A 27,206-nucleotide genomic window follows, 5' to 3' on the forward strand; every position below is an offset into this window, starting at 1 on the left:
GCTGCACTAAAATCTGTATTCTACTAATAAGCTTTGGCTAAAAATATCATATGACCCAGCAAGGAAAAGTATAGTATCAGAGTGGGGGAAGGTGTCCATACATGGGATCCTAAGCATACTTCATGCAGGAGAAACAAGGACTGGAGGATTTTGGAGACAGATGACGTTGGTGCTAGAACCAGTGCTGATCCCTTTTATGGAAGAGCTGGTATTGCTGAGGACTGTGTAGGCTACTTCTCAGTGCTTCCTTTGCTGCCCAAGAAGGCTTAAGGAAATAAAAAGCTTATTAGTAGAATACATATTTTAGTGCAGCTAAGGAATTGGGTTAAAAGAAAGTCAGGCTAAACCAGAAACACTGCATCAGTGGTCCTCAACCAAGGTGCTGCAAGTTTCTTTCGATGATGCTGTTACCTGTCAGCTCTGTGTTCCCGAGGGAGCCCTGGCACCCAGCTTGTTGGACTTGCAAAGGGCTTTTTCCTCCCCCTCCCCCCTGCCCACACCTCACCTAACCAGAACTAAGCAGAATAAAAGTTGAATAGGCATCTCGGGCCATACATTCCCCAGTCCCAATATGGGAGGCCTATTTAAACTTGATTGACTAAAACTCAGTTGCAGGGTTAGGGAATGCTGAGGCAAGAGACCGAGTCGGGGGGGGGGGGGGGGGGGGGGGGTATGGGCAATCTTTGAACAATGGTTAAGGTACGTCCAGCCCGTTAGAGCCCCGACCACGAATACTGTCATTCTTTTCCCAGGATGACTGGCGGAAGTCTTCCCCACAAAGTTTATGAACACTCCCAGTAATCACTCCCCTCCAGTCTCTTCCATGTGCCCTTGGGATTTCCTGTTTTAGAAAACAGACCAAAACAAGGCAACAGTAAAAGACTATAGTAAGATCCAAAAGTCATACTAAGCTCGGGCTTACTCACAACAGGTAAAATACAAAACACTGAAGCTGACTTCACAGTGCAAGCATGGCTAGGCCATCTGAGAAGAAATGTGGAATTCCAGCCAGTTTATCTTCTCTATTCATAATAATTTCAAGCCGGCTCCTAGGTGTCTGGTTACTCCTTAAAACCTTGTCTTTCCTGGTTCTTAATGAGTTTCTTGAGATGTTCCAAACCAGATAACCCCTTGTCACTGAAAAAAGGTAATTAATTTAGATTGAAACTGTTTAAAAAACCAGGACTTTTCCTGTCTATTACAGCTTGGGACTCTCTTGATTTACACAATTAAAAGAATGCTTTGAAGAGGCTGGGCTAAGGGTATAAGAAAACTGTAAAGCAGCAAACTGAGCTTCAAGAGGAAGCACTATCAGCTGCTGTTCTCGAGACACTGGGATAAACGGAGAGTCTCTTTTGTCTCCTGTTTAAACTTCAACAATTGCGCTAGGAACTTTGCCTCTCAACAAAACACCTGAGAGCACCTTGAAACGGTGAAATCCCAACTCTCACACTCTCTCTCTCTCTCTCTCTCTAAGCATAGCTTTCTGAGCCTGAATTTTATTAGTTAAGCTTGAGCTAGCTTTCCCCAAATACAATATTACCCTGGTTCAATTGAGTCATTTATTTTTCCTTGCTTGGCTATTATTACTAGTACCATCATAAATTTCATATACTTAACAATAAATAACTTTTATAGTCAAACTCGTGGTAACTGAGTGTATTTTTCTTCTCTACTTCCCCTTCCCCACTTGCTCTGTAGCAACACTTCTTTTACCTAAGCCAAAGATCCCTGTAAAGCCCAAAAACACTGTGGGGTCCACTCATCAAAAGGCTACCACTAGGACAGTTAGGGCAAAAGATTGGGATGTGTGGAGTTTGAGACACATAAGGGGATCAGCTTGTATAGGCTGATTGACCAAGTTTGGCTCAGACGTGCTGTAATGAACTGAATGCTGGCCCATGAGGCTATCAGCTGGACACCCAGCTGGATTTAGAGGGATTCTGTTCACCTGTGTGCTTGTGTCTGACTGCATTTTACTGTTGCCCTGATGAACTGATTCCTGGCATATGAGGGTGTCACACACCTGCACATGCTCATCAACCCAGCTGTCTCTGTGTGTGTGTGTGTGTGTGTGTGTGTGTGTGTGTGTGTGTGTGTGTGTGTGTGTGTGTGTGTGTCTCCACTGCGGGGTGACGACTTGCAGAAGGGAGAGATACAGCTCTATATAGAAACACAACACAAGCAGCACATTGATAGAATTACAGAGACCCTAGAAACACACCCATAATACATGAGCACCCAAAGTGACAGGCAAATCTGGTAGCAATGCCACTACCATGGCCAGTTAAAACTACCCTAACACCCCCATTTCCAGGATGCACACATGGAGCTGGATCAAGAAGGGGTTGTGGCAGGAGGGAAGCCACCCAGAAGCAGCAGCACAGGCTCAGGCCCTAACATGCCCCCCATTCCCTTACTTGCCTGGATCTGGGGTTTTATGATGGCAAAAGTGCTTCCAACTTGGCCATGCTACCTCTCCATAGGTAAGCTAAGAAAGTACAATGAAACTTATCTAGGTCTGGGTTTTACTCAAGATGCTCACAACAACTTGCAGTCTCAAGTGTTGCATTAAGTATATCATGGTTATTCATGCATGTTTTTTCTAGTTTGTTTAAACAAACATGTTTTCCGTGTTATTAATGCACCACAATAAATAATGGGATGTCCCTCAATTCAGAAGAATTCTGGAGGGGTGCCTTGAGTTTGAAAAAGTTGAAAAAAAACCTCTTGTAAATAGCCAAGGCAAAAGCTTTAATAAGATACAAGAAGCAAAATGGGGCAAAGGTTTTAAAGCACTGAGAGTTCAGGCTTGTTATGGGATGTCTGCACAAAGGAGAAAAAAATATCTAATCTAAAAAAGTTTTAGACGTAACAATGTGTTTGAGCTCCAGGCTTGTGGTGGCTTTTAATTGATGGATGTTGAAAGACTTAAGAAGCTTCTGGGCCTATCGTAAGTAATAGGCATAAAAGAGTATAAAAAAAATGGATATTGTTTTGTGATTGAAATCTGACACTCCTGCCATTCTGGTTTGCACTCTTGTCACTGCTGGAACTAAAGGGAACATAGTGCTTTCTATGACTGCTTCTCCTTGATGTTACTGCAACAATACAGAAATTCTAACTTAGCATTGTTATTTTTTTCCAAGTTCTTTAAATAGCAGCATTTGTGTTCTTAGCCTGGTGGGAGTCAACAAATAAGTTTTCAAAGCCAGTTCTGGCTGAACCCAGTAACTGTGACACATAAGTAAGAGAGAAAGCAAACAAACTGGCAATACCAACCTGGCAAACTGACAATGCTGGACCTTCAGTGGTATTCACAGATTGAAAATCAGGTGGTGATGGAAAAAGACTTATCCATAAGTACCTCCCTTTGAATAGGCCTTATACCACTGCCCACTACAGATGTCTTTGGAGCCAAAAAGATGGAACACCTTCTCTAGAGTTAGTTCTTGAGGATGCCCAGGACCAAGGAGAATCCCAGAACTGGAGGCAGGTCCCCTGGACTTACCCGTAAGATGAAACTGCAGCATGGTCTCAAAGCCCTTTCTTGCTTCTAAGGTAAAGGATCTGCATCTGGAGCATTTTCTAGGAATGTGCAATTCCCCCAGGATGGCAGGGATGCAGATGAACAAAATTTGACTTCTAAGGATTGGGGAGTAGAGAACTTTTTCTTCTTCTCTTCAGGGAAAGGAGGAACTGAAGGGTAAAGAAAAGAAGTAAGAAAGAAAGGTGCCTGACATGGCAACATGACATAGCTCATGCACAAAAAAGAAAGTGGAGGCGAGCAGAGGTCAGGCATAAAGGTATACAACAGGTATAAAGAAAGAAAAAAAAAATACTTTGAGACAAAAGAAAGGGAACAAACTTAGGACCTTGAAAAATCTACAGTCTGAAAAAAAATTAAAAAAAAAAAAAAATCAGAGGCTAACAGGAGAGTCTTCTGTTTTGAGCCAAAGTGGTTAAGTGGAACTGAGGAGGAAAAAAGATGCAACATGCTTCGTGCCCTTGGTGAGGAGCATCAGGACTGGGACTAGGGTTAACTAGATGTATGCTAAGCTGACTGTTCACCAACAGTGAGGATTGTCCATGTAGACAATTGCTCCAACTCAGAGGAGTGTGCCAAGAGGCTTTATCAGTAAAGTCTTTCCATATCCATTCGGAAGGGATTATATCTAATGCCAGGTACAATTATGCTCCAATAAACACTAAAGTGATATGAAAAGCTGTGAAATTTCGCTAAAAGATAATACACAAGCATTATGATATAATTCTTATGAGCTTCCACCCATTATTTGGCACAGTTGTCACACATCAGTTCTTTTTGCATGCATGAATTGTAACTTAAATCTGGAAGAGAATGGCATTGGAGAGCTTACTGTTAGAGATAAATTTTACAATACGTCAAAACAGTCTGCTAAAACACTAGCAGTTCACAGGAGTATTGGTGTCAGGAAAGGTGGTGGGATACAAAGAATTAATCTGACACCTGAAAATAAAACTTTAAATGGAACATATAATTTGGCAATAACGCAATACATTTATAAGGAGAGAGTCATTTGAATCCCAGGAAACACTTACACGTACGCTTAACTTTAAAATTCTTTGGATTTTAATGAGACTAGTGCTGTGGGTGAAATCAAAATGTGTAAAAGCTTGCAAGTCTTCTTGGGTTCTTTCTAAAATTATAAAAATCACAAGGTTAATTTCACATGGAAACAGGAACTACCTTTTAAATCACGCTGCCAAATCCTGAATGCTGTTCATTCTAAAAATGTTTAAACCTCAGTTTGTGTCAATGTTTGATCATCCTCGTTACACTTTAAAGGTCATTCTGTGAGAGATTCTTAAGCCAGAAAGAATGAGGAAGCAACAGCAAGTTTGTCCTGGTGGTACTATATTGAAAATGTTCAAATAAAGCACAAACCCAGATTCCAAAGTTCTGTATTTTTCAAAATAAAGATCACACGTTGTTTAGAGACAATCTACACAAGAGTTACAAAAAATAGTCGCCCAGGCATAAGCATACACAGGTTTGTTAATTATACACATATGGTTACAAGTGTGCTTGCAAAAAAGTTCATTGGAAATATACACAAGGCTCTGTAAATGTACACCGTGTAGTGTTACAATTCTATATTCAAACAAGGAAAATTGACAGTATGTTACATTCACTTACAAGTAGACAAAATGCAAAATACAGTTCATCTTCTGTACAAAAAGGGAAGGTGATTCACACTTTACAAGGTGAAAAGGGACTCTGATTGTAAGGAAAACTAGGGGATTCTGTACTTTTGCACTTTTTTTTACTGTCACAAAAGAAGCAAAACATTACTTTTTTAAGATTCAAAAAAACACTATTTTGAACTGAATCATTTTGTATAACATTTAGAAAGGATCGCTACTGTTTGACTAGGTGACAAATAAAACCAAGCATTTTTTTTTTTTTAAACATTAACTAGGCTGTATAAAGAGAACATTTCCTTCAAAAGAAAAAATTTACTTCTGGTTGAAATTACAATTTACAATATACAACACTATATGCTACGACCATAAAAGGTGTGAATATACACTGAAATGCACAGGTTTTGCTAATTTTCTCTTACCAAAAACGGGTTTATGTTGATTCAAACTTCTCCACATTTACATTACAGAGGTTTACAAATGTACAATTGTACAATCAAAAGTATGTTCCACTACTAGGGTACATTATAGATACAGATTAGACATCAAAACAAGAAAATACTACAAATTTTTATATATGTAAAGTCTACACCAAGTATACACTATATATTTATAGAAGCAAGACCAAAGCTGAGTTGGATTTTTTTTTCCTCATGCTAAATAATCAAATTTTGTCTTTCAATGTTAACAGAACAAACTGAGTAGGCAGTAAACAAATACACCCGCCCCCTCGCTTTAAAAACTTTCTGGGTGTGAACATCTTTCAAAACTGACTGCTAAGCTACCTTCTTTAGCATGTTATACTCAAAAACAAAACAAAAAAGCAATTAAAAAGTTTCAAAAAAACTTAATTTTTTTAAACTGAAGCTTTAGCAAGTTGATTCTTTATAAACAGTGTTAAATGCAGATTCTGTGCCATTTAACTAAAATTCATACTTTTTGCTGAGTTCTGACTAAAAGGAGAAAAAACAGGTATTTGCAAAAAAGTTGCCTGCAAGGCAGATGAATTAAAAACGTTTTTTTTTTTTTTTTCTTCAAACCAACCACCCTGAAAGTTTCCACATTTGGAATATAGATACAACAGTGAACAAAAATGTGGCCTCCCATGTACATTTGGTACCTATGTACAAGTATTCTATACACCAGTAAAACAGCAGGGCAATTAGTTAATTAAAAAAAATAATTAGTACATGTTATGCATAATAAAATTAAAGAAATTTACAAAGGCTTTTTTTGTTTCTTTTTTTTTTTTTTTAGCAGTTTAGCAACCATAAAATCTTTTCTAACTGTATATTGGAATATTGTTGGTTGCTGGTTGTAAATGCCTGATGGCCAGTGAGTTTCTCTGAAATTCATTGTTTCAAATGATACCATTTGGTGGTCCACAAATTGGCCCTAAATCAACCCCATTTTTCATGTAGTATTTCTCCAGCTTGGCCAAAATGTGTTTGCCGTAGGTGTACTTGCGCAGGGTAGCAATGTGGGGCCGGATCTAGAAAAAGTTAGACAAAACAGTTATGGAAGTTTAGAAGCCAGAACTACATACATATTAGTCCCGAGACATTTCTGTGTTGCTTTAATGACACGTTCTCTTTGCCACCACTACAACGATGCACAAGACCAGTAAACCCTTGGGACATTACCACGCCCATTGCTGTAAACACCACAATTACTCTGAATTCAATTAAGTCTTACATACTTATTAGAACCAGTTTTTGGTTTTGATGCCAAAATTTGGCTTCTGGAAAACTGCCTATCCAGGTTCTAATTCATTAAATGAAATTAGCAATTCACACAATTTGAAGACTGAATGGGACACTTGAGCAGATGGCAGACATTACACCTGAGATGCAATTAGCCAGTTAACTACATCTTGAAGTGCAACCCAGCCAACTAATGGCATGACAAAACATGAAGTCAGCCACAAAATTATTACACAAAAAACATCTAACAGTTTTTGTGACTGGTTTCCATTAAACCTTAAAACGAACTTGTGGCAGGCTGGACCTCGCTGGTCCTCGACTGGGCCCAGGTGTGGTTCCTGCCAGCAGCGAATCACCTGATTGGCAGCAGCATAGGGACCGCAATGGGGCTTGAATGAGCCCCAGCAGTGGTCCCTCACTGCTGCTGACTCAGGGCCCACTGGAGGCCCAGCACGGTCCTCATGCTGCTCCCAATCAGCTGACTGACAGCTGGCTCCAGGACCTCAAGCTGCCCACTGGGTCGACAGAGCAAGATGACAAGCACCTTATAGTCGGGCACCTGTGCTGGTTGCCAATGAAGCCTGGGATCATGACTCCGAGCTTCTCTCGCACTGGCAAGTGTATTGCAATTGGGATCAGATCCCCAATCTCAAAATTGCATGCCCTGCCATGCATGGGATTAGATCCCAACATGCCTTTAACTGAACATCTGTCAGCAGCCTCATATTTATACTACTATATTTTTTCCCATACAGCATATGACTTCTTCCCCTTGGGGTATTTATTTCAAGAGGGGAAGCTGTTTTCCTCACTGGAAAAGCAGTCCTGGAGGCGCTGTGCATGACATGTAGCTGCCACGAGGGCTGTGGCTTGTGCCTATTGAGCAAACTGAAGGTGCAGTGTCCTGCATTAACCCTTAACAGACAGCTATGGCTGTTGAGTCAGGGCAGGCAATTATTTTGGGTAGAGGACTGCTTAATGAGGTTTGGTGAGCTTTTGAGGGCTGCATGGGGAGTGCCCCCCTTGATAGTTGGCCCACCCCCTGGTCACCATCTTGGGACTGGAAGTTCCTCCTCCTGCCCCCTGGAAATACTTGGGGGGGAGGGGGTTGCCATCTTAGAAATGCGGAAAAAAAGCCAAATCATACAATAAAAGTCAAACGCCTATTATAACACTTTACATTTTCTTGCAAAATAATATTTTTGTTATGCTTCATGTTTGTGTACTGTAGGCAGAGGTGATTGCATAATAACTTGCAAATAAATTCTTAGCCTTGTATATTGTGTAGGGGGTATTGTGTGTCTGCATATGGTGGGGTGTGGTGTGGAGGGGTGACAGGGTATGTTGTGGGGTGTGAGGGAGAGTGGGAGGTGGGTGTGGGGACCCCCCACACTCTCTCCATGGTGCAGCAGCAGCAGGCGGGGGTGCCTGGCACAGATGCTGGTGCCCAGCAGCGCACAGATCTGGCCAGAACTGCACATTGCAGCAAGGAGCACAGCCCGGCTGGGCTGCCTCTGTCACCAGTGCTCCATGCTGCGGATGTGAAGCCCGCACGCTCACATGCTATGGGAAGGAAGCTCCATGTGCTGGAGCCGGCTGCCTTTCCCAATCCCTACCTGCAGCTAGATCAAAGTGTCTGGTGGGCCAGATCTGGCCCACGAGCCGCATTTTGCCTGCCCCTAGGCTAAGCACCATAGCTTGTGCTCAAAGCAGCAACTGAGCTACTGGTAGCATCACCAAGACTTGTAACGTGGAAACAAAACTTTACAGGAGCTACTCAGTGTCCTTGCAAGGGGGTGGGACCTAAACTCGTATGACAATAGTAAGTCCTCCTGAAAACATAAGATGCTGATTGAAGATATAGTAATAAATAATATCAGTAATGAGACAGAATCCAGGAGTATCTAAATTTTCCCAGGATATGGCTCCTTCCCTCCCACCCAGACCCACTTACTTATCATGGAAAAGCATGTAATGCCCTGTCAGTGGTTTTAAAAAAATAAATATTAACATAAGAAACAAGGAAGAAAGCTAGCATTATGTGCTCAGCTACACAAATTGTCTATTCTACGGACTACAATGCAGGAACCTTATTCCAATGCTGAAATATAAATTAAAACAGATATGGTAATGTGACTGAAGCAGTCATTCTAGCAAGTGAATCTAAAAACAGCCCCATGCTTTATTTTTAGGTGAGCAGTGTCCTGTACTTAAATGCATTTTATAGGTAATCCTAATGTCCACTATGGCTTTTCTACATGGGGAAAAGGGGCCAGAAGATGATGCAATATAACTATCCAGACTCACACTATTTTGGGATAAAGATCTCTTATACTAGTATAATTACTTGTGCTAAAATAAAGCAACTTTTACTCTGCAATAAGAGTATCTGCAGAGGAAGTTTCTGATAAGCAACTGCTTGATGTAGATCAGCCCTATAAAGGGAAGAAGCATCAGTGACTCAGAATCATAGGAAATTAGGTTTGGAAGGGACCTCAGGAGTTCATCTAACCCAACCCCCTGATCAAAGCAAGACCATCCCCAAACAGATCATCCCAGCCAAGGCTTTGCTCACCCAGGTCTTAAAAACCTCCAAGGATGGAGACTGCACAACCTCTCTGGATAGCCTGTTCCAATGCTTAACTGCCCTCCTAGTGAGAAAGTTTTTCCTAATGTCTAATCTAAACTTCTCTTGCTGCAACTTGAGACCACTGCTCCTTGTTCTGTCTTCTGCCAGCACTAAGAACAGTTTAGCCCCATCCTCTTTGGAACCCCCCTTCAGGCAGTTGAAGGCTGCTATTAAATCCCCCTTTAGTTTTCTCTTCTCCAGATTAAGAAAGACCAGTTTCCTCAGCCTGTCCTCATATACATCTGTGGATGAAGACAACCAGAATGGAATTGTTTCTGAGCCATCATCCTTTTCATAAGTCATTCTTCATATTATCCCTTGAATTTACTTGGAAGTATTGGGGGGGATAGGAAGAGGCACAGGCATAGCTTTGTGATGTTTAGGTTCCTTAGATTAAACTGGATCTCACCCTCTACTAGTGACTGAAATAAATGAAAGGGGTTGGGGGGACTGGAGACGGATTTCCATTCTTTGTTATGCAGTCACACTCTCCTTGTGGAAATAAATGATGATGTATGATTCTTTTGCTAGAGGGATGTTAAGCATTGCATTTTTAATGCATCTGCTCATCATATGTGTTTTCTACCTTCAAGTAAGCTGTGCCCTTTTTAGTTATAATTAAAGATACATACCAGCAGCATAGACCTTTGTCATTCCAGTTGTCTTCAACAGATGCATTGAGGAATCTTTACTGTTGAAGCTCAACAACTATATTTACCAGGCTTAATGCTTCAGCCCAGGGGTGTCCAACACCCCAAGGGCCACAGACTGGATATATCCTATGGGCATCCCACAGGCAGATCTAACCTGGGCCATGTGGCAGCAGGACATGTGACCATAGGGAAAACACAGGCAATGCTCTGCAGCATGCCATGCTCATCACTGGTCATGCCCCCAATTTCCAGTAGCCCACCCACCTGATAGAGTGGCTTCATGGCCAGACCTGGCCTGCAGGCCACACTGGACACCTACACGTTAGCCCTTTACTTGTCTCTGTTAAAATCATGGGTTTTTTATAACTTCATTATGTCAAAACCTGTCTGCAGAACACCCGTCATTAAAATAACACACAGGCAAAGGCCAATATTCTGAATGTGCTTAAAGAAGATCCAGGACAATTATAATTTAAAAGCTGTCTCATTTAGCCAGGGTTACTTACACAGATAGTACCTTGAGCTCTGTCCTTTGACCCAGTTATGCAGATAACCTAATTAGCTGCTTACTCTAATCTAAAGGAAAGAACAGGCTTAATGGAAGCAAGCACAAGGCACTAAACACACAGAAGAAACTGACTGGCTTTGTTGCAGAATTATTCTGCTATACCAAGTGGGGACCAACCTTTTTGGCAGGCATACCACAAGTTAGCCCCACAGCCTCCTCAAAAGTACCACTCTGATTCCTTTCCCTTCCCCAAACTGCTGCTTCACTTTCTGCCCAATTCCTTTACTTCCTGACCAAACTGCTGCTCCACTTACTGCTTCCTATCCTATGCTCCCTGCCTGATCTTCTGCTCTGCTTTCTGCTCCCTGGCCTATCTGCCACTGTGCTGCCTGTCCCCTCCCCAATCTGCCACATGCTGTACAGAGGCTACCTGTGCCACTTGTGGCACCTACGCTGCAGGTTGGCCACCCCTATACAATGTTCATATAGACAAATTATTGGAAACAAAGTTAATTTTACAACAGGATAATTACTGAGATTTTGAAGCAATTAATTTGGAGATTGGCCTTTGCTTGTAGATTATTTTTGTGGCAGTTATTCTGCTGAAGCTACATCAGCTAGCTAGCCTGTGTAGCAAAGCCCAACACACTTCAATTTACACACACAACATCTCCGTATTTTTTATTTTAAGGAAATACCGCTTGCTTGATGCCCCATCTATACTAGGATATTCAAAGGAGTCTTGCATTTCAATAGGATTTGAGTTCCTGGCTCCTCTGAAAACCCAGAGCTTAATATTTACAAGCCAGTGTCAGTAATTCTCATATCTTTATTACAAAATGTAGTTGCAATTGGTATTTTTAATAATTCTCCAACCCATGGGGTCATATAATTGTGGCCATCTTAGCTGCGATGCATTTATTTTTTAATAGTAGCTTTCTATCCCTAGTGGTTGTAAAATCTTGAAACTACTCCCTTGAAGGGCTCAAAGCCAAAAGAAAAAATAAACAAACAAATGATTTTTATAATATGATCCGAAAGGCGTGACTCATGATTTTGGAAGCTAAGACTGAAAAATTTTTAGTCTTAAATGTTGCAATATTGCCAGTATCCATTAATACAAATACAGTCGAGCAACTCAAATACTGTTCTACTGCATGAGGTTCTGAAACTGAAAACACAAGAGTAATGCTGACAAGTAACTTCACTTTCTACATCCTCTGAACCTGAACAGCTATCAGCCCAACTTGTGACAAGACTAAGTTTTAAGTTTTCTACCTATAAACCCTGGTGGCTTCTGGTGACATTGATAAGATGATGAGTCTAAAAGACATTTTCTATCTAACAGTAGCTTTGCAAATTGAGATGTATGGTAACATATTCCAAAAGGATGAAGGCTATATGTTCCCAAACGTAATGTTTTATGGGATCTTTCAAGAAAGTTTATTACAAATGCTGTTATAATCCTGGACAAAAATGGCACCTGTTCTCAGCATTCCTGTAAACAGCTCTGAGTTAGGACTTCAGGTCTAGCTCAGCTCCTCTCAGGACACAGCAAGACTTTCATAACCGAACAGTGTTCTCAGTGAGGGCAAATGTGTCGTCACTGCCACACCACTAAAAGGTATTTCAGAGGTTTAGTTAGCTTTGCTAAAGCCAAAATGGTATCAGCATTTTTATTATAAATCCCTGTGCTCTAAGTAGGTAACTAGGCCAGAAGAGATTGCTTTAAGGCAAGTGATGTTTCAGCCCCAAATGAAATCTTGTTCCAAATATAGGCTATTTCTTTTCTGTTTATTACTGCACCACTTAAACATTTTTACACCTCTGCCGTTTATTTTGCAATACCTGTAAAGCACTCCAATTTCCAGTGCTATCTAATAGCAAAGCCAATTTTTTCAGTCCTTCTTGGTATCAGTAAATGGTATGCCTGCTATGAAGCATTAGCCAATGGCGGCCTTCATTAGAAAACAAGTATGAGTTAGTAGATTGAAATACTGAAACTATACCTGCCTAACAACCGGTTTTAGGTCTGAAAAATCAGTGTGTATATGTTGGGGTGGGGTTGGAGGGTGGTTTTTAAATTGTGGCTACATCTAAATTTTCATGACTTTTGAGGATACCAGGGTCATAGCCATACACAGATGATTAAAATATTAATCATTAGCAGAAGTGATTTCTCAGCAAAACTCCTCATTCCTACTGCTACAGATAAATGAATGCATGTTAGTTGTTATTTCAAGTCCTGGTGTCAAGTAGTTCAGTGTTGGCAGCATGACAAATACAAAGGCTGCTAAGCAGGTTTAAATTACCTGAGTAGACAACTTCAAATGCTTACTTCGGAAGTCCCAAGCACCAAAATCCATTGCTATCAGCTGATACAGTCACTTACCTTGTGCATGACAATCTTCCGCTGAGCTGGTTCTGCCACATCAATCATTTTCTGTACCACGTAGTTGGCATACTGATCTTTCATCATGGTGTATAAGGCACTGTGAGGGCCATCATTCATAGTGCACACCTCATCGATCAACATGGCACGCTCTGTGCGAGAGGCGTGAGTAACACATTTCTCCACAACGTTGCTGCAATGAAACAAGGAGACAGCAGATGACTGTGACATCCCTAAATAGATTTCCGATCAATGGGCGTATCTAACAGGAAAGACCATTACAGAAGCACAGACATGCTGGTATGGAAATTCAGGAAGCACAAAGCATTGGATTCTTGTTTGAAGAACTTTGGGATCTATCTAACAGCACAATGCAATGGCAAACAGATAACCCAAACTACCTTAGAACTCATTAACTTGCATGCTTAAGTCTAAGCAGTACAAGACAGTGCTGTGTAGAGACGCCAGAGTTGCTCTGCATAAGCAAGCTCAGATACCTGAAGCTATAAAAGCTGCATTAGCAAGGCTCTGTGCCTAAAAAGGGCTTGTTAGCCCAAGTATAGCACTGCTCCAAAGCTGTATGACTTCCAGAGACAGATAAGGTTTGCCTGCTTCGCGCATTATGTAGACGCCAGCACACAAGTTAGCACATTCATAGCTATCCTGGTGCATTCTCTATATCTTGAAAGCAAGTGGTCTTTGATTATAAGGTGTATCAAGGTTCTCATCGCTGAGGAATCTGAACTGTTTTCAGCTGCTTCTTAGTATTATTTCTCCACATGAATGGAAGTCCATAGTTAGAACAGGAGAATGCAACTCAGAAAAGAAGCGGCCTGATGCCAGTGTACTAGTTTTAGCGTGTCTCTGGGACTCCAAGTTAAAACAGGATATGTGAAAGACAGAAAGGGTTTGGCCAGTCAACAACATGTTCTGTCCATGTCATACAACCACAAAGTGATTTGCTATAACTGGCACCCTTTGCTCAAGGGAAACACATGAATAATTAATACTTCATGGGACAAGGGTAGAAAAGAGAAAGGCAAAGCAAGGAGGAAGGAATCTGAAAAACCTGTTAAGATACTTTTTTGGTCCCTGAACATACTTTACCCATTTTACTTAATGGCACAAGTCCTGCATGTTACTGAGCATTAAAGACTACAGCACAAATAAAGTGCAATTAAACCTCAGACTATATTATGTATTCAGTACAGTTTATTTACAGACACATGCACACATTTTCAAATGTAGCTGGTGTTTTCTAATAGTTAGAGATGACAGTGTCTGATAGCGTGCATCTCCAGGATGTGTGTCAAGATACTGCTGTGTGCACTTCAGTCTCTTAGTTTACAAAATAGTTATTGATTTTATTCTATACACCTCAGAGGGGTCTGAGAGTCTTAATTAATACATGGAAAGCACATAGTTTCATAGTAGCTAGGGTCAGGAGGGACCTGAACAGATCATCTAGCCTGACCCCCTGCCACAGGCAGGAATGAATGCTGGGTTCACAAGACCCCAGACAGGTGATCATCCAACCTCCTCTTGAATTTGCCCAAGGTAGGGGTGAGGACCACTTCCCCGGGAAGCTGGTTCCAGATTTTGGCCACCCTAACTGTAAAATATTGTCTTCTGATCTCTAAAAAACACTACTACACAGCCACCAGTGCTGGTACACAGATTTCTCAATCTATATTATGGGACAAGGGAAGATACTAGTGGTAATGGAATTCTCTGGACTGTTTTGTCCAAAGAAGTGCCCAGAAAGTAGGTCAGAAAGTTGTGTTGACAGGTTTAAAATGGGAGCTGTAGCCTACTCTTGCCTAACTCTTGGTCAAACAACAGGGTCCTGAAGTAAGGCAACACCTGTCATCCTCCCTGTTACTACAGACAGCCATTTCACTGGGCCCAAATTTCCTCATTAAATTCATGCTGGATTTTTAAGCAAAGGAATACACTTTTATAAACAACAGTACTGTCCACAGCAAGAACTAATTTGAGCTAGCCCTCCCTTAAAAAGATCTTCTGCAATGCTAGCAAACATTAGTATTTTAAGGACTTTAATAAGCAAATACATACCTAGCAAATTTATGCTGACTCAACACAAGTACATTGCCTCTAATTTCTGCTACAATCTTGCTTTTATCTTCTGGCCGCCCATGTTCTAGTACATGCTGGATAACATAGTTCCCGTACTGATCCTGTTCGAGAGACAGCAAAAAGTGAGTGCACAGCAACTACAAATACCAAAGCAAGCAAGCTTTCACTGCCCATTAATTCATTTGATAAGCTACACAATAATTACACCATAATTTATCTAAAGCAACTATCGCTTAAATCATATAAGCGCTCTTTCTGTTGTTAGTCATATTCTAAAATTTTACTGTGATGTGAAGTACTGTAGCTTTGTACCAAGTATAATTCAAAATAATATGACTGACTGTGGAGTATGTTGATATGCCAGCTGCTTCAGGAAAGGCACTATTTCAAATGTCCTCCCTCTTCCTCTCAGTTCTAAAACACAGTAACACCCACCCCTAAACACTAACGCACAGTTCACAGTGGTATTCACATCCTCCCTCCAAATCTATTCTTAAGATCCTACCTGTGCTGTACCACCCAAAGTAAAACAGACTTATTAAAATGACTAAATCTCTCTCTGCCTTCTTAAGAAACCTAAAATGTATGCTTCTAACACATGTACCAGGTGCAGAACATGTTGTCACCACTGTTTTCTCCCTAGGTTGTTTTTGACACCCCATTACACACTGTTCTTATTTACAATGTAAGCTCCTTGAGGCAGGGATGGTTTTTACTGTAAACTAGAATAACAGTCAACAGGGTAGGGCCTCAGTCCAGACCGAAGCAACTGTAATGTGAAGCAGTAACTAAAAATGCTCTACAGCAGTCTCCCTGCAGGCTCCCATACTCTACCTGCACAAGCTGCTCAGTGTGTTGATGGAGCTCCTCCAAGATGGGAAGAGTCTGTTCAGGGAGACAGTGCTCCAGGATCCTCTGGATCACACGACAGCCATATGGATGTGTAGACAATGCAAACACCTGCATTTAAGAGACATGAGCAAGCAAAAGCAAAACATTTGAGTCGCCTGCAAAACTGAAAAGGCAGTTTCTTGCGCGCACACAAGAAGAAAAAGGTCAAAGCACCAAATCAAGCCACAAACTTCTCTGACCACAGTGCATCAAAAGGCAATGTAACATAAGAAATGGTGCACAGGACCTGTGGCTCAATTCCAGCTCTGCCACTACCCTGCTGGGTGACCGTGGGCATCTTACTTTCCTTCTGCAACTCGGTTTCCCCAACTGTAAAACAGGGGTGATGATACCTCCTTTGTAAAATGCTTTGAGATCCACTGATGAAAAGTATTAAGAGACAATTAAATTAGAGGCTGCTTACATTTATTTCCACTGTGGGAATACTGCATGTTTGTGGCTATATAACTGGTTTAAAGCTATGAGAGACAGGGAGAAAAAAAGTTCACTGACAGCTAAGTGTATTTGTGTCCTCAATCTATTGAGTGTCTTGCTTGCTGAAGACACTAGCACCTTTGCCAGTAACTGAATTTCCTCACATTGTTTGTAGTGAGTATAGCCTTGGAAGAACCTATTCACATCCTGTTTGGAAGTGGGGGGAAAGTGTTGAGAAGACTTGTTCATTGCAATGCTGCTGTTCAACTTCTGTGTTTAAAGCAAAATATCCTTTTCGGTTACTTAAAAACAAACAAAGCAGCAATATTATACATAGGAGCCTGCTCACCCTATAAAAACCACAGTAACACTCCTTTGAGTTCAACAAGCACAAAAAAGAATTGGTACAGATACATTCTGAGAAGCAATCTTGAGGCATCATATTTACTCTTTCAATATGAAAGTCCTGAAGGACCTGCTCAGTTTACAAGTCAAAGATAATTCTTCTAACTGCCATAACCTGGGATCAAAGTTTTCAGCTATACTCTGCCTTTTAGACAGTCTTTCACTAATGCTCCACTGAGAGGCTCTTCATTTCAAACTTTGCCAGCAAGTTTGTAGAGGAATGTGTCAGACAAAATTCCTACTTCTTCCCTTGCGACTGAACAGCTCTGCAGTTCCAGCAGCAATAGAAAAATTCTAGGTGCATTAGTAAAATAAGATGCAACTTGAAGACATACTTGGAGCAGTGTCAATGAATAAAAAAGTGCTATTTTTACTATCACTTTTCTGACCATTAAATTGAATTTAAAGTGCAATCAATATTATGACTGAAAGACTCTTAGCATTAAAGAAAGCTCACTTTCAAACCAAATTGTATCATTCAACTTCAGTTCAATGCCAATTATGTTGGCAGAATTGGAAATTCTTAAAATAGGGTTTGTATAATGGAAAGAACAAGATAAGTGAGCTGCAATAACAGGAATAAAGTCTGCTCTACAGTTAAATGGCTATTCATTGGAGTGCCATTTATGGAAGTGTGCCAGGGAGGAGTTCTGAGAATGGAATGAAGCAGACATAGCTCTTCATCTCTGGATGCAAATCAAACATTTCTGGCCCACAAATGGACCCCTGGGTAAGGTAATACTGTAAATCTTCTTTAAAAAATGTCAAAGAAGAGTTACTATCCCAGCTACAAAATCTATTCACCACTTTACTATGTAGATTGATGAAAAAGTGATATTTTATGCATTCATCAAAATATAGGTGGTATCCCACGCAGATAAGTACTTGCAAGGCTGATCTAATGGGCTAGACCTACATAGAAAAGGACCTCTCATATGTGATTGAAAAGGTGCTTACTCATATTTTATTATGCAGTTCTTCTGACTGGTATACATAGGAAGCAGAACATTATTAAATTCTAAAATGCAGAGGTCAGAGTGAGTTATGGCTGATGAGCTTATGCTCAAAGTGATTTAAAACACACAAATGGTAAGGCTCACTATTTGGTTCTTAAGAACTTACCTGTCCCTTAAAAGCATCAATGATGAATTGCAGAGACTGGGGCTGCACACACTCAATACACTTCTGCACCACATGATTACCATTCTGGTCTTTCACACACTTCAGTACATGGCCATCTAACTCCCGTACCATCTCATTCTATTGGGAAGAGAGAAAGACGAACAGAAAGCACCACCAGAATTCATGGCTAACAAATATTTACACAGAGTCTTTCTGAGCACACAAAAGGATGAGGTACTGCTGCTAAAACCAGGTGAAAAGCCTTCTATAAAGAACAGGTTTTTCTTATGGTTACACCAAAGAAAGTTTTCTAACGTCTGATGCAGCTGACATCACGCTGTTAAGTAAAGCTTACTGAGCTAAACTGATCACTAATAACCTATTTACAATTACAAAGTGGGTGTGGAGCAGCTGTCCAGTTAAGGAGTATACAACCACTGGGCAAAAATCTTCTCTCACATTCTTATACACTATTTAAAAAACCTTATAGAATCCCTAGAACAATGGTACAGGGCTAAACAGTCTACAGGAACGGAGTTCATACATCACTGAAATGCAGTCAGCACTGGAGTGGAAGATGGCAATGACTTATCAGGAGGCAAGATAAATGCAATCATATCACTGGAATTTAATGCACGTATTATGGCTAACAGCTTTATTCCTGTAAAATGTGGCATGAAATTTATAGATCCAAAGATGTTCAAAACTTCACAATCATATCTAATGCAAAAGCTGATACTTTCAGGATCAAAAACTCCCTATTGTTATTCTGGAGGGCTATTTCAAAAAATACTCTGAGTGACAGCAATAGTCTGGGCCATCACACCCCCTTTCCTGGAAACACAACTACCTAGGCAAAGGCAACAGCTTTGTCTTAACCTGAAGGGATACTTCCTTTATTAAAAGCTCAAGTGACTAATGACCTAAATTGAGGTTCTTCACTTGCGATTCCTTGGGAAACCTATTTCACCTAACACATTTCTCATTTAAATGCATCATTAATTAAATCCTAGAGGAGAGAAGAGGTAACTTGACTAACAATTTTCTAGTAGAATTTAGGATGTCCCACAGGTATCCACTACTTGGGCTGACTGACTAAAAATTTGAAAGGAACAAAGAATCCTTCATATGTCAAGCTAGAAAGCAACTCTGACTTATTAACGCAAAAAGATCCTATTGAATGCTGAAGGCCAAAACTTGTGAATTGGAAAACATTTTCAAATTCCTTGAAACAAGAGATTCCCTACTGCCCTCCACACCCTCAACACTACAATATGATAGGAGGGAACACTGGAGATTGATTCTCTGTTAAAGCTTTTAAATGTGAGATGGCACAATATGATGCTCCCTATCCACAGTGGATTTACTGAATAACTATATCACGTGTGTGTCATGCACAAGAAACAAACAGCTATGCCACAAACCAGCCCAAAAGGAAGACCACTGACAGACAAAAACAAGGGTCAAAAAAATGTACAAAATGACTCAATCACCAAGAAACACTCAACATCAAGAAGAAAGTTAAAATTGAAACTTACAATTACCTGCTGGTCTGGGGGGATAAACTCAAGAGCCTTCTGGATAACTCTACAGCCATACATCTGCAAAGCCAGGGAAAGAACATGCCCACGGATGCGTTCTGCCAAGGCTAGCTTCTGTTCCAAGCTGCCAAACTAGAAAGAAGGGTAGAAATAATAACTATCACATGCACAAAACCCTCATATTTTTATTTATTAGATTTGTATCCCATCCTTTCCAAAAGGTTCAGAGCGAAGATATGCCTTGGAAACAGAGGGGAACACACTGAAATGAATGCATATCTAGCCTAATATTCCAATGCCAGTGTCAGTGTGCTGAGCCTCTTTAAAAATCTGCATGTTCTCAAGGGATGCATCAAGAGCATGAGAATAAGTTGGTTTGCCAGATAACTCTTAACACTTCCCAAAGAAGAAAGAAGTAATCAGTCATATCAGTCTGGAGTCAGGCAGAAGACAGGATAGATCTGCAACTCACAGAGCATGGGTGTCAAAGATATGGCCCATGGAGCCCCACGTCTTGGTCTGATATCACATACCACACATGGCATGCCATGGCCCTGGCCACATGCCATATGCAGCATGTGGGGCTGGTCCCAGTGCCAGACCCAATGCCACAGGCACTACACATAGCACAGTGAACAGGACTGGTCCAAAGCGTGCACTACATGAGTTGCATGTGCACTGGCTCTGATGCATAGGGCTACTCCATGGTCCCAATCCAGCCCTGTGGACATACCCCATATGCTCCTTGCCCAGCCTGCAGGGCCAGATGAGTTTAACCCTGTTATAAACTAACTAAATCAGAGGTGCATAATTTTCCAGAAGCAGCAGACTTACTTCATCAGATGCTGCGAAGGGACTTTGGCTGATGAAATAGGTGCACTACTTACAGAAGTTTATGCTATGTGCTTCTGATATAATCAATCTATAATGTGCAAATCTACTATATATTTAAAAGAAGTCAAGTGGGGAAGGTGCTAAACATACCACACTATGTTAATCAGCCAGTACATGTGTCAGAGTGACACTGAAGTAGTCACTGGAAAGACCATGCAGTCCATGCTCTGACTGCAACTATGAATGATGGAGGAGGAGTGGACTGTTTGCAGGAAGAAGAACTGGGATGATTTACCTAGCTTTGATTCCTGAAGAGCCACTAAATCAGCAGTAGCGGAATTAAATAAAAACATGACTTGCAGATTAACTGAGTGATGTGTTGCCAATATAGCAGCTTGCTATAACTCTTCCCCTGAGCTGGTAATAACACTCAGGTCTCAAGAATGTGTGCGCTCAAAAAAGAAAGAAGTTGAGGAAATGGGCAATTGCCAAAAAACAGTATTTTCAAAGCAGCTATGGGCAATTCAGTGCACAAACTCCGATTAAATTAAATGAGAGCTGGGCACCTCATTCTTAGGTCCCTATGGAAAAAAAAGGCTCCTTCCTAACTAGAACCCAAAAGTATGTAATCCCATATTTTTGTTAAGATGCAGTTCTCTAGAGAGGTTTATACTCTGTACAAAATATGCTGAGTGTATCAACAATTCACAATAGCGATACGTGCCCTTGGAAACAGGAAAGTGAAAGCCTGGTAGAAGCTTCTAGGTACTGTCTCATGGGAAAATTTTTTTCTTGATTTGACATCTGGTGCTTCCCAAAGGCAAAAATTTGCTCTTTAGAGGAGTTTTGAAAAGCAGCAGGTCCGAGTCACACCAGCAAAGGTGATTTAGCAGCGTTCAAAAAAGTGACACTGTCAGTACTGGGAGATCTCTTCCCCTTTATTCTAGTGGCAGGGTTTTTACAGAGTTTTCCCAGAAGCCTTTCAATACCTTAGATTTAGCAGCTCAAAGGGACCAGCAAAGAAGGGAACACAAAAAACTCACTTCAAAAAACTTCTGGATGACATAATTTCCAAACACATCGACCATCAATTGGTAAGCTGCCTGGAGGATTTCATTGAACACAAGCTGACGTTCTGCTGGGGTAGCACGCTCCAATTTCAGCTGAATAAACCTAAGGAATGAGATTGTGTCATAATTTAAAAGGTCACTGTCATATATTATTGCAAAGTACATGTTAGCAAAAACTCATTTAGCAGCCCCATAAGTTGTTTTCCTTCTTAAAGCTAGTCGTATACGAACGTCCTTCAGAGACTCTAGGTGATGGTTCAACAAAGCATAAATACCTTATGTTCTCGCATGCACCAAAACATAAAAACAATTTTTTCTCACATGCAACACTTATCTCCTCCCCCATAAAACATACTTTGTTTTTGGAAGGGAGAATAAAGACAAAGTGATTTTTCCAGCTTCATGGCTAACTGCATGAGTGTAAGTCCTCTTGGGAATAGAGAGCGTCTAGGAAGTGTGGCATCCAGTCTGGGTGAGACAGCAGGAACATCCTGATGTGGCAGAGGATGCCACACTTCCTGGACACCCTGTTTCCAGGAAGTTTTATCCTAATGTGATACAAAGTTAAGCTCCACACCCTTGCAAGGACACTAGTTTGTGTGTTAGTTCTTTACTGTAAGTTCCTGTAAATAAAGTGCTGTTTCAGCATCATAAGTCTCATCAAGATAGCACCAGCAGCTCACCTGCTGCTTAGGCTCACCACAGGACTCCAACTTGCTAAATCTGCCAAGCTAGACAAGTGGCAGCCATCTTACAGCTGCATGCCACGCGTAGCATCTCCAGGCAAGCTGCTCTTCCAGCAAAGAAAGCAGCTTCCCTGATTAATGCATGCACCCCAATTTTTTGAGGGGGGAGAGGGCAGAAGAGGGGAGGCTGATTTGGGAGGGAGGGAAGTGCATGCTGTATGTGAGAAAATATGGTACTATACTGACTCAATGTTCCCTCCCCAGTGCATGCAAAGTACATACTGGTACAGGGAGCCCTTTGACAACTAGAAGGGTTAATCAGTGCCAGCAGGACTACTGAAGTAATTATGAAAATACAAAAGCTCCAATTTTCAGGAAAAAATCTAGAAAAAGCAATGATGGCAAAAGGTCTACAAAAGCCATCAAAACAGCAAAATGCAGTTTGATTTCAGTTATCGTACCTCTGTGCTGCCTGTTTCAGTTCTGACACCAACTGCAAGCCAAACTAATCAAGAAATGACAGCCCCAAATGTTTCCCACTGTACGCTGTTTCTAGCCCTACCTGGATCCATGTTGATCTTGGGAGAACTCCATGATGTGCCCCGCAATTTCTCTCAGCTGCAAATTAGGGTACCGGTTATTGCGGAAGTCTTCAAGCAGCCTGCTTCGGCCGGAGGGCATGACATCGGACATCCCATAGCGCAAGCGAGATGAAGGGAACAGTGTGCTGCTGGGGCTGAAGAGGCTGGAGGCACTGCTTGCACTGCGGTACTTGGCTTCAGCTCCGGGAGCAGCGGAGATGTAACGGCCGCTCCCGTTTGTTAGGCCTCCTGGAGATCACAGAAGTAAAGCATGTTTCAAGAAGCTAATGCTGCATACCCAAGTGATGGCCAGCAGACAGATATGGGAACTGCACACAAGATTTTATTTTGATGCCATTTCTGTTCCAGATCTGGTTTGGCTCCAACAGCCTAAGACGACAAACTGATCAAACTTTCAGAAAAAAGTTTGTCCAAGACTGCATTCAAACCTAGCACTTTGACCTCAGATGGCCACGCTGAGGCAGAATGGCTTACAGATTTCAACAGGGAGCAGAACTTGTATGACATCTTGGTTCTGGCCCTGTGAAAAGGCATCTAAATCTGGCTGTCAATTCCATTGGTTGAGCTACCCCACTACCTTCTTAGGTTTCACATTGTTTTCCTGCTTTTCTACTGGTTCTCTCTCTCTCCTTTTGCTATGTGAAAGGCAAATAAGCTGATTAAAATTAAAAAGTGCTGTGAAGTACACAAAGGAAATGAAGAACTATTTATTTTTTTTCTAATTTCACTTATAGTGCTCTTGGGTCTTACTAGAAACAGAAACTGATACAATCATATTCAAATTGATGTTTGACTCTTCTCCATCTCTTTAAATGCATGTCTCACTGGGAATGGCCTAGATGAGCAACAATAAAGATATTTTTTGTTTTTCAAAAATACCCTAAAGGTTTTCCCCCTGTGCCAAAATGACATTTCAGATGGTAACCAAGTGTGGCAGTAGGGAATAGTTAGGATTCATCATATATTTAGAAGCATGCAAGTATTAATGGGAAATAAAACTCCTAAAACACTACTTCTGTATATTTCTCACAGTGGTCCCATCACCTCTCTCAGCTTCAGTCAGCTTAAGAGCACTTTCACCCATTATAAAGGCTCCCTCTCCTGGACAGCTCCTGAAAATCACCCAGTTGAACAGCATTCTACCTAAGCAGCAGAGAAAGAAATTCAGAGAGCAATTCCTATCAAAGGGGAATATCTGTACATCCAGCACATAGGTGTAAGGAGCACAGTGCCTGGAAAAGCCCCCAACAAAGTATAGTATTGTTGAGAAGAAAACAAGATGGTGAGGCACACATCTGAAAGCCTCCCCACAAGGAGAATAATTTTTTCCCCAGGCTTGGAACAAAAATGGGTAGAGCAATTTTTTACTTTCCCAAGAACATTATGAAGCAGGTCCCTCACATGAAATGCCACATGCAAGTCAAGAAATTAAAAATGGGCTAGCTAAATTCCCACTCCTTTGGGAACAATTTACTTGCCTGGTCAGCTTCTTCTGGGCTTTCCAATCAGTGTTATTTTCTAGGAACAGGGTTCACATTTGATCAAGAACCTAAGAACTGACCCAATGGCAGGAAAATTTTTGTTGGCTGTATCCAAGATCAATTCCTGAGTTGGAGGTCATCCTCCATGAGGCCATCATTTGTCTTCATCATGTGCAACAGGAATGTCTGACATCTATTTCTCAAAAAAAAATGTGTAAGAGACTATTACTGTGCCTTTGTCCATACTGAGCTGGGAAACAACAACCTTTTCTTGCTGGTATCACCCTGGTCATCCCAGTTTCTTATGAGGACTAAGGAGGGCTCTAGCAGTCTGTACAAGCTACCATAACTTCAGTTAACTGCAAGAAGCATGTGCTAAAGGGATGGAGAGGGCAGGAGATATCAACAAGTGAATTTCCGTAACTTGTCTTCACGATGTGTTAAGTACAGCATGACCCTGAAAGGGGCATTCAAATGCATTACATCCTGTACCAGACTTGAGATCGCCTTCCACTTCATAATGAAAACAACTTACAGCCAGATAAGACATTAGCCAGTAGCGCACTACTTGTTCCTACTTATGCAATAGGATCTTAGGAAGAGAAGGTCTAAGGAATGTTGTATTTGCACTTCTTGAAGAACACTGGAAATCAGAATCACCACTGCCTCTGCAACAGTTTGGTGCCAATGGCCTGAATGGCAACTACACAAGATAAGGGTAGCCATGTTACTCTGAAGTCAGGCAGAGACTAATTAGCTGAGAGGCATAAGCTTTCATAGGTCCCTAACTGTATTGGATGTTGTAAATGGACTCAGAGGACAGGAGTTATAAATACAAGGGAATCTACAAAGGAAAGAGGGAAAAGGCATTGCTGAGGTCTACCCAAACGGTAAACAATACTCTAATTAGGCCTAACCAGTGCTGAATCATCACCCATGTCTTACACCAAGGCTTGGGAGAATTTGATTTTTATTTTTAAATAATTTTGATGCATAATGTTGATGTTTATTTTTAAGCATCTATTTCAATTTTTATTAATTTAAATTTTCAGGATTGCGCAAAATGAAGGGTATGGGGACAGACAGTTTATTAACGACAGTATACTGTTAAAAGCTTTATAAAATTATGTCAAAATAGAAAAAGTAAATATCCATAAATGAATAAAAAGGAACTAGTCTAGGACTGCCACCAGTTGAGCAGCAGAGCTGCCATCAGTCCCAGCTCCACTCGCCTGCAGTCCGTTTTGTCACTTCTTCTTCCTTTGTTCCCAATCCCCTGGGGTTTCTGGGAGTTGCAGTCCAAACTACGATCAGCATGGTTCTGTAGGACTGCTCCCTCTGTCGTCACACACTCCATCAGCCATCATTTTTCTTATGTCCCCTTTTCTATAAGTTTAAGTTATTAATGATGGAAATATTTTTTCGTCAGTCTGTGAGTGTGAGGCAAAATCTATGTTTATCAACTTTTACCGATAAAAATCAAATCCTGCCAAGCCTACTTACACCTAATGCTCCTGTTGATGCAGCACAAAACGTTGTCTTTTGTGTAGATACATCACACTGCAGACTCACGTGGCGTTTCAAAGTAGCTGTTCTTAAATAACAAAACTTTAAAAACGGATTTGAACATGAAACTTTAGAATATGAAATCATACGCAGACTGGATTGTGTAGTGTATGGACTCGGAGACTATGGATCTTATGCCATTACCTGGATTAGCTTTTATAACACACTGGGGAACATAAGAGCCAATTGTCATATTTAAATTGGTACTCAACCTATTCAATCCACCCCTTCCCCTCTCTCAGCAGGGTCCCCTCCCCCTAAATCCTTTTTATTTAGATTTCATTCTTTTTAGAATCCCTGCCTTGTTAGTCCATTTAGCACCTGACAGACTAGGCTGTCACCTAGGAAAGCTAATGCCTCGCTGAATCAGCTAGTGTCTCAGCTGCAAAAAAACCCAGTGCTGACCCACTAATATGAGCTACAGCAGCTCTTGCTGATTCTACTTACAAACATCTACTTTTTTGTATAACACTCAAGTCTCCTGTGGCTAATTTGGTATAAAGACAGTAAATAGATGATGTTTTTATTTGAAAACCTGATTTTTCCTTTGAAGAAGGACAAACCAAGGACATGCGAAAAGCCTTGCATCTCGCTGAGCACCACAAATATAAAAATGCATATTATAAACCTTTACTTTGTAGGGTGGAAGGGAGAAAAGGGAGCAAAAAGGTAGGATAGGTTTGCCATCTTGTTTCTGAATAGAAGCAACTGTGACGATGGATTTTATCAGTTTAAAATAGGGCAAATGGGATTATGAGAACATCTTGGGGTATACAATGAGAAGCTTTTTCTGTTGTCCATTTATCAGCAGCAGAAGACTAGGTATGTCACCAAGTTTCTCAACCTCCTCTCTAGGCTGGACCAGCACTCGCAGTTTAAGGTTTCACCATCAAAACTGCTGCTGCAGACAGCTGTGATGTGGCCTGCTGTTGATCAAGTATCTTTCTGGTGCACTAAATTTGAAAGCACTGTCAAGTGGAGCTGAAAAGCCACATTAAGAGAGGTCCTGAGTTCCTAGAACAAGCATAATGCAATTATCTTTGCTGTATACTAAATCCTTGGGAGCAGTTCAGAGCCACCCACTGGGGCTTCTTCTGGACTATCTCTGCAGATGACATTTTCATTCAGTGCCCCACGCCACAAATTATAGTAAATCAGAACCAAATGCATCAACAAAAGTGGGCTGATATCACAATGGGTCAAGGAAGCAATAATCATCATAGAATACGGAAGGTGGTATGGCTTAGGCTTGGTCAATGTGGGGATTGAGTAAGGAAGAGAAAACTTGTTAAAAAGATCTGATCTGGCATAGTCAAGGAAGAATTTATGAATGAGTACTGAAAGAAAGGTGGGTTCCTTGCCCTGATGTTCACTGGGATGATAGGCGAGATCTGAGGCAGAAGATAC

At 41.1% G+C, this 27,206-nt stretch overlaps 1 protein-coding gene and 1 non-coding gene across 7 annotated transcripts in view; both read right to left on the minus strand.

Moving 5' to 3' along the window:
- Positions 1–4,928: 4,928 nt before the first annotated feature.
- The window catches only part of PUM1 (pumilio RNA binding family member 1), a 132,025-nt gene continuing 109,747 nt past the window's right edge, over positions 4,929–27,206 (minus strand). For 4 of the 6 annotated variants that reach the window (XM_019488861.2, XM_006269349.4, XM_006269348.4 and 1 more), the window contains exons 15-22: positions 22,713–22,980; positions 21,438–21,567; positions 19,558–19,692; positions 18,020–18,157; positions 16,001–16,126; positions 15,146–15,267; positions 13,070–13,262; positions 4,929–6,676 (exon numbers count right to left, since the gene is read on the minus strand). In XM_019488861.2, coding sequence (XP_019344406.1) covers positions 6,545–6,676; positions 13,070–13,262; positions 15,146–15,267; positions 16,001–16,126; positions 18,020–18,157; positions 19,558–19,692; positions 21,438–21,567; positions 22,713–22,980 — 1,244 coding nt within the window. In that variant the 3' untranslated portion in view covers positions 4,929–6,544. The remainder of the gene's footprint in view (positions 6,677–13,069; positions 13,263–15,145; positions 15,268–16,000; positions 16,127–18,019; positions 18,158–19,557; positions 19,693–21,437; positions 21,568–22,712; positions 22,981–27,206) is intronic. The other 2 variants (XM_006269350.4, XM_006269347.4) reach the window with 1 other exon arrangement.
- Positions 12,206–12,291, minus strand: LOC132251293 (small nucleolar RNA SNORD103/SNORD85). The gene has a single exon (XR_009463238.1). It is a non-coding gene; the product is annotated as a small nucleolar RNA SNORD103/SNORD85 (small nucleolar RNA).

The sequence above is a fragment of the Alligator mississippiensis genome, chromosome 6 (genome assembly GCF_030867095.1).
Source record: "Alligator mississippiensis isolate rAllMis1 chromosome 6, rAllMis1, whole genome shotgun sequence".
Classification (NCBI taxonomy): Eukaryota; Metazoa; Chordata; order Crocodylia; family Alligatoridae; genus Alligator; species Alligator mississippiensis.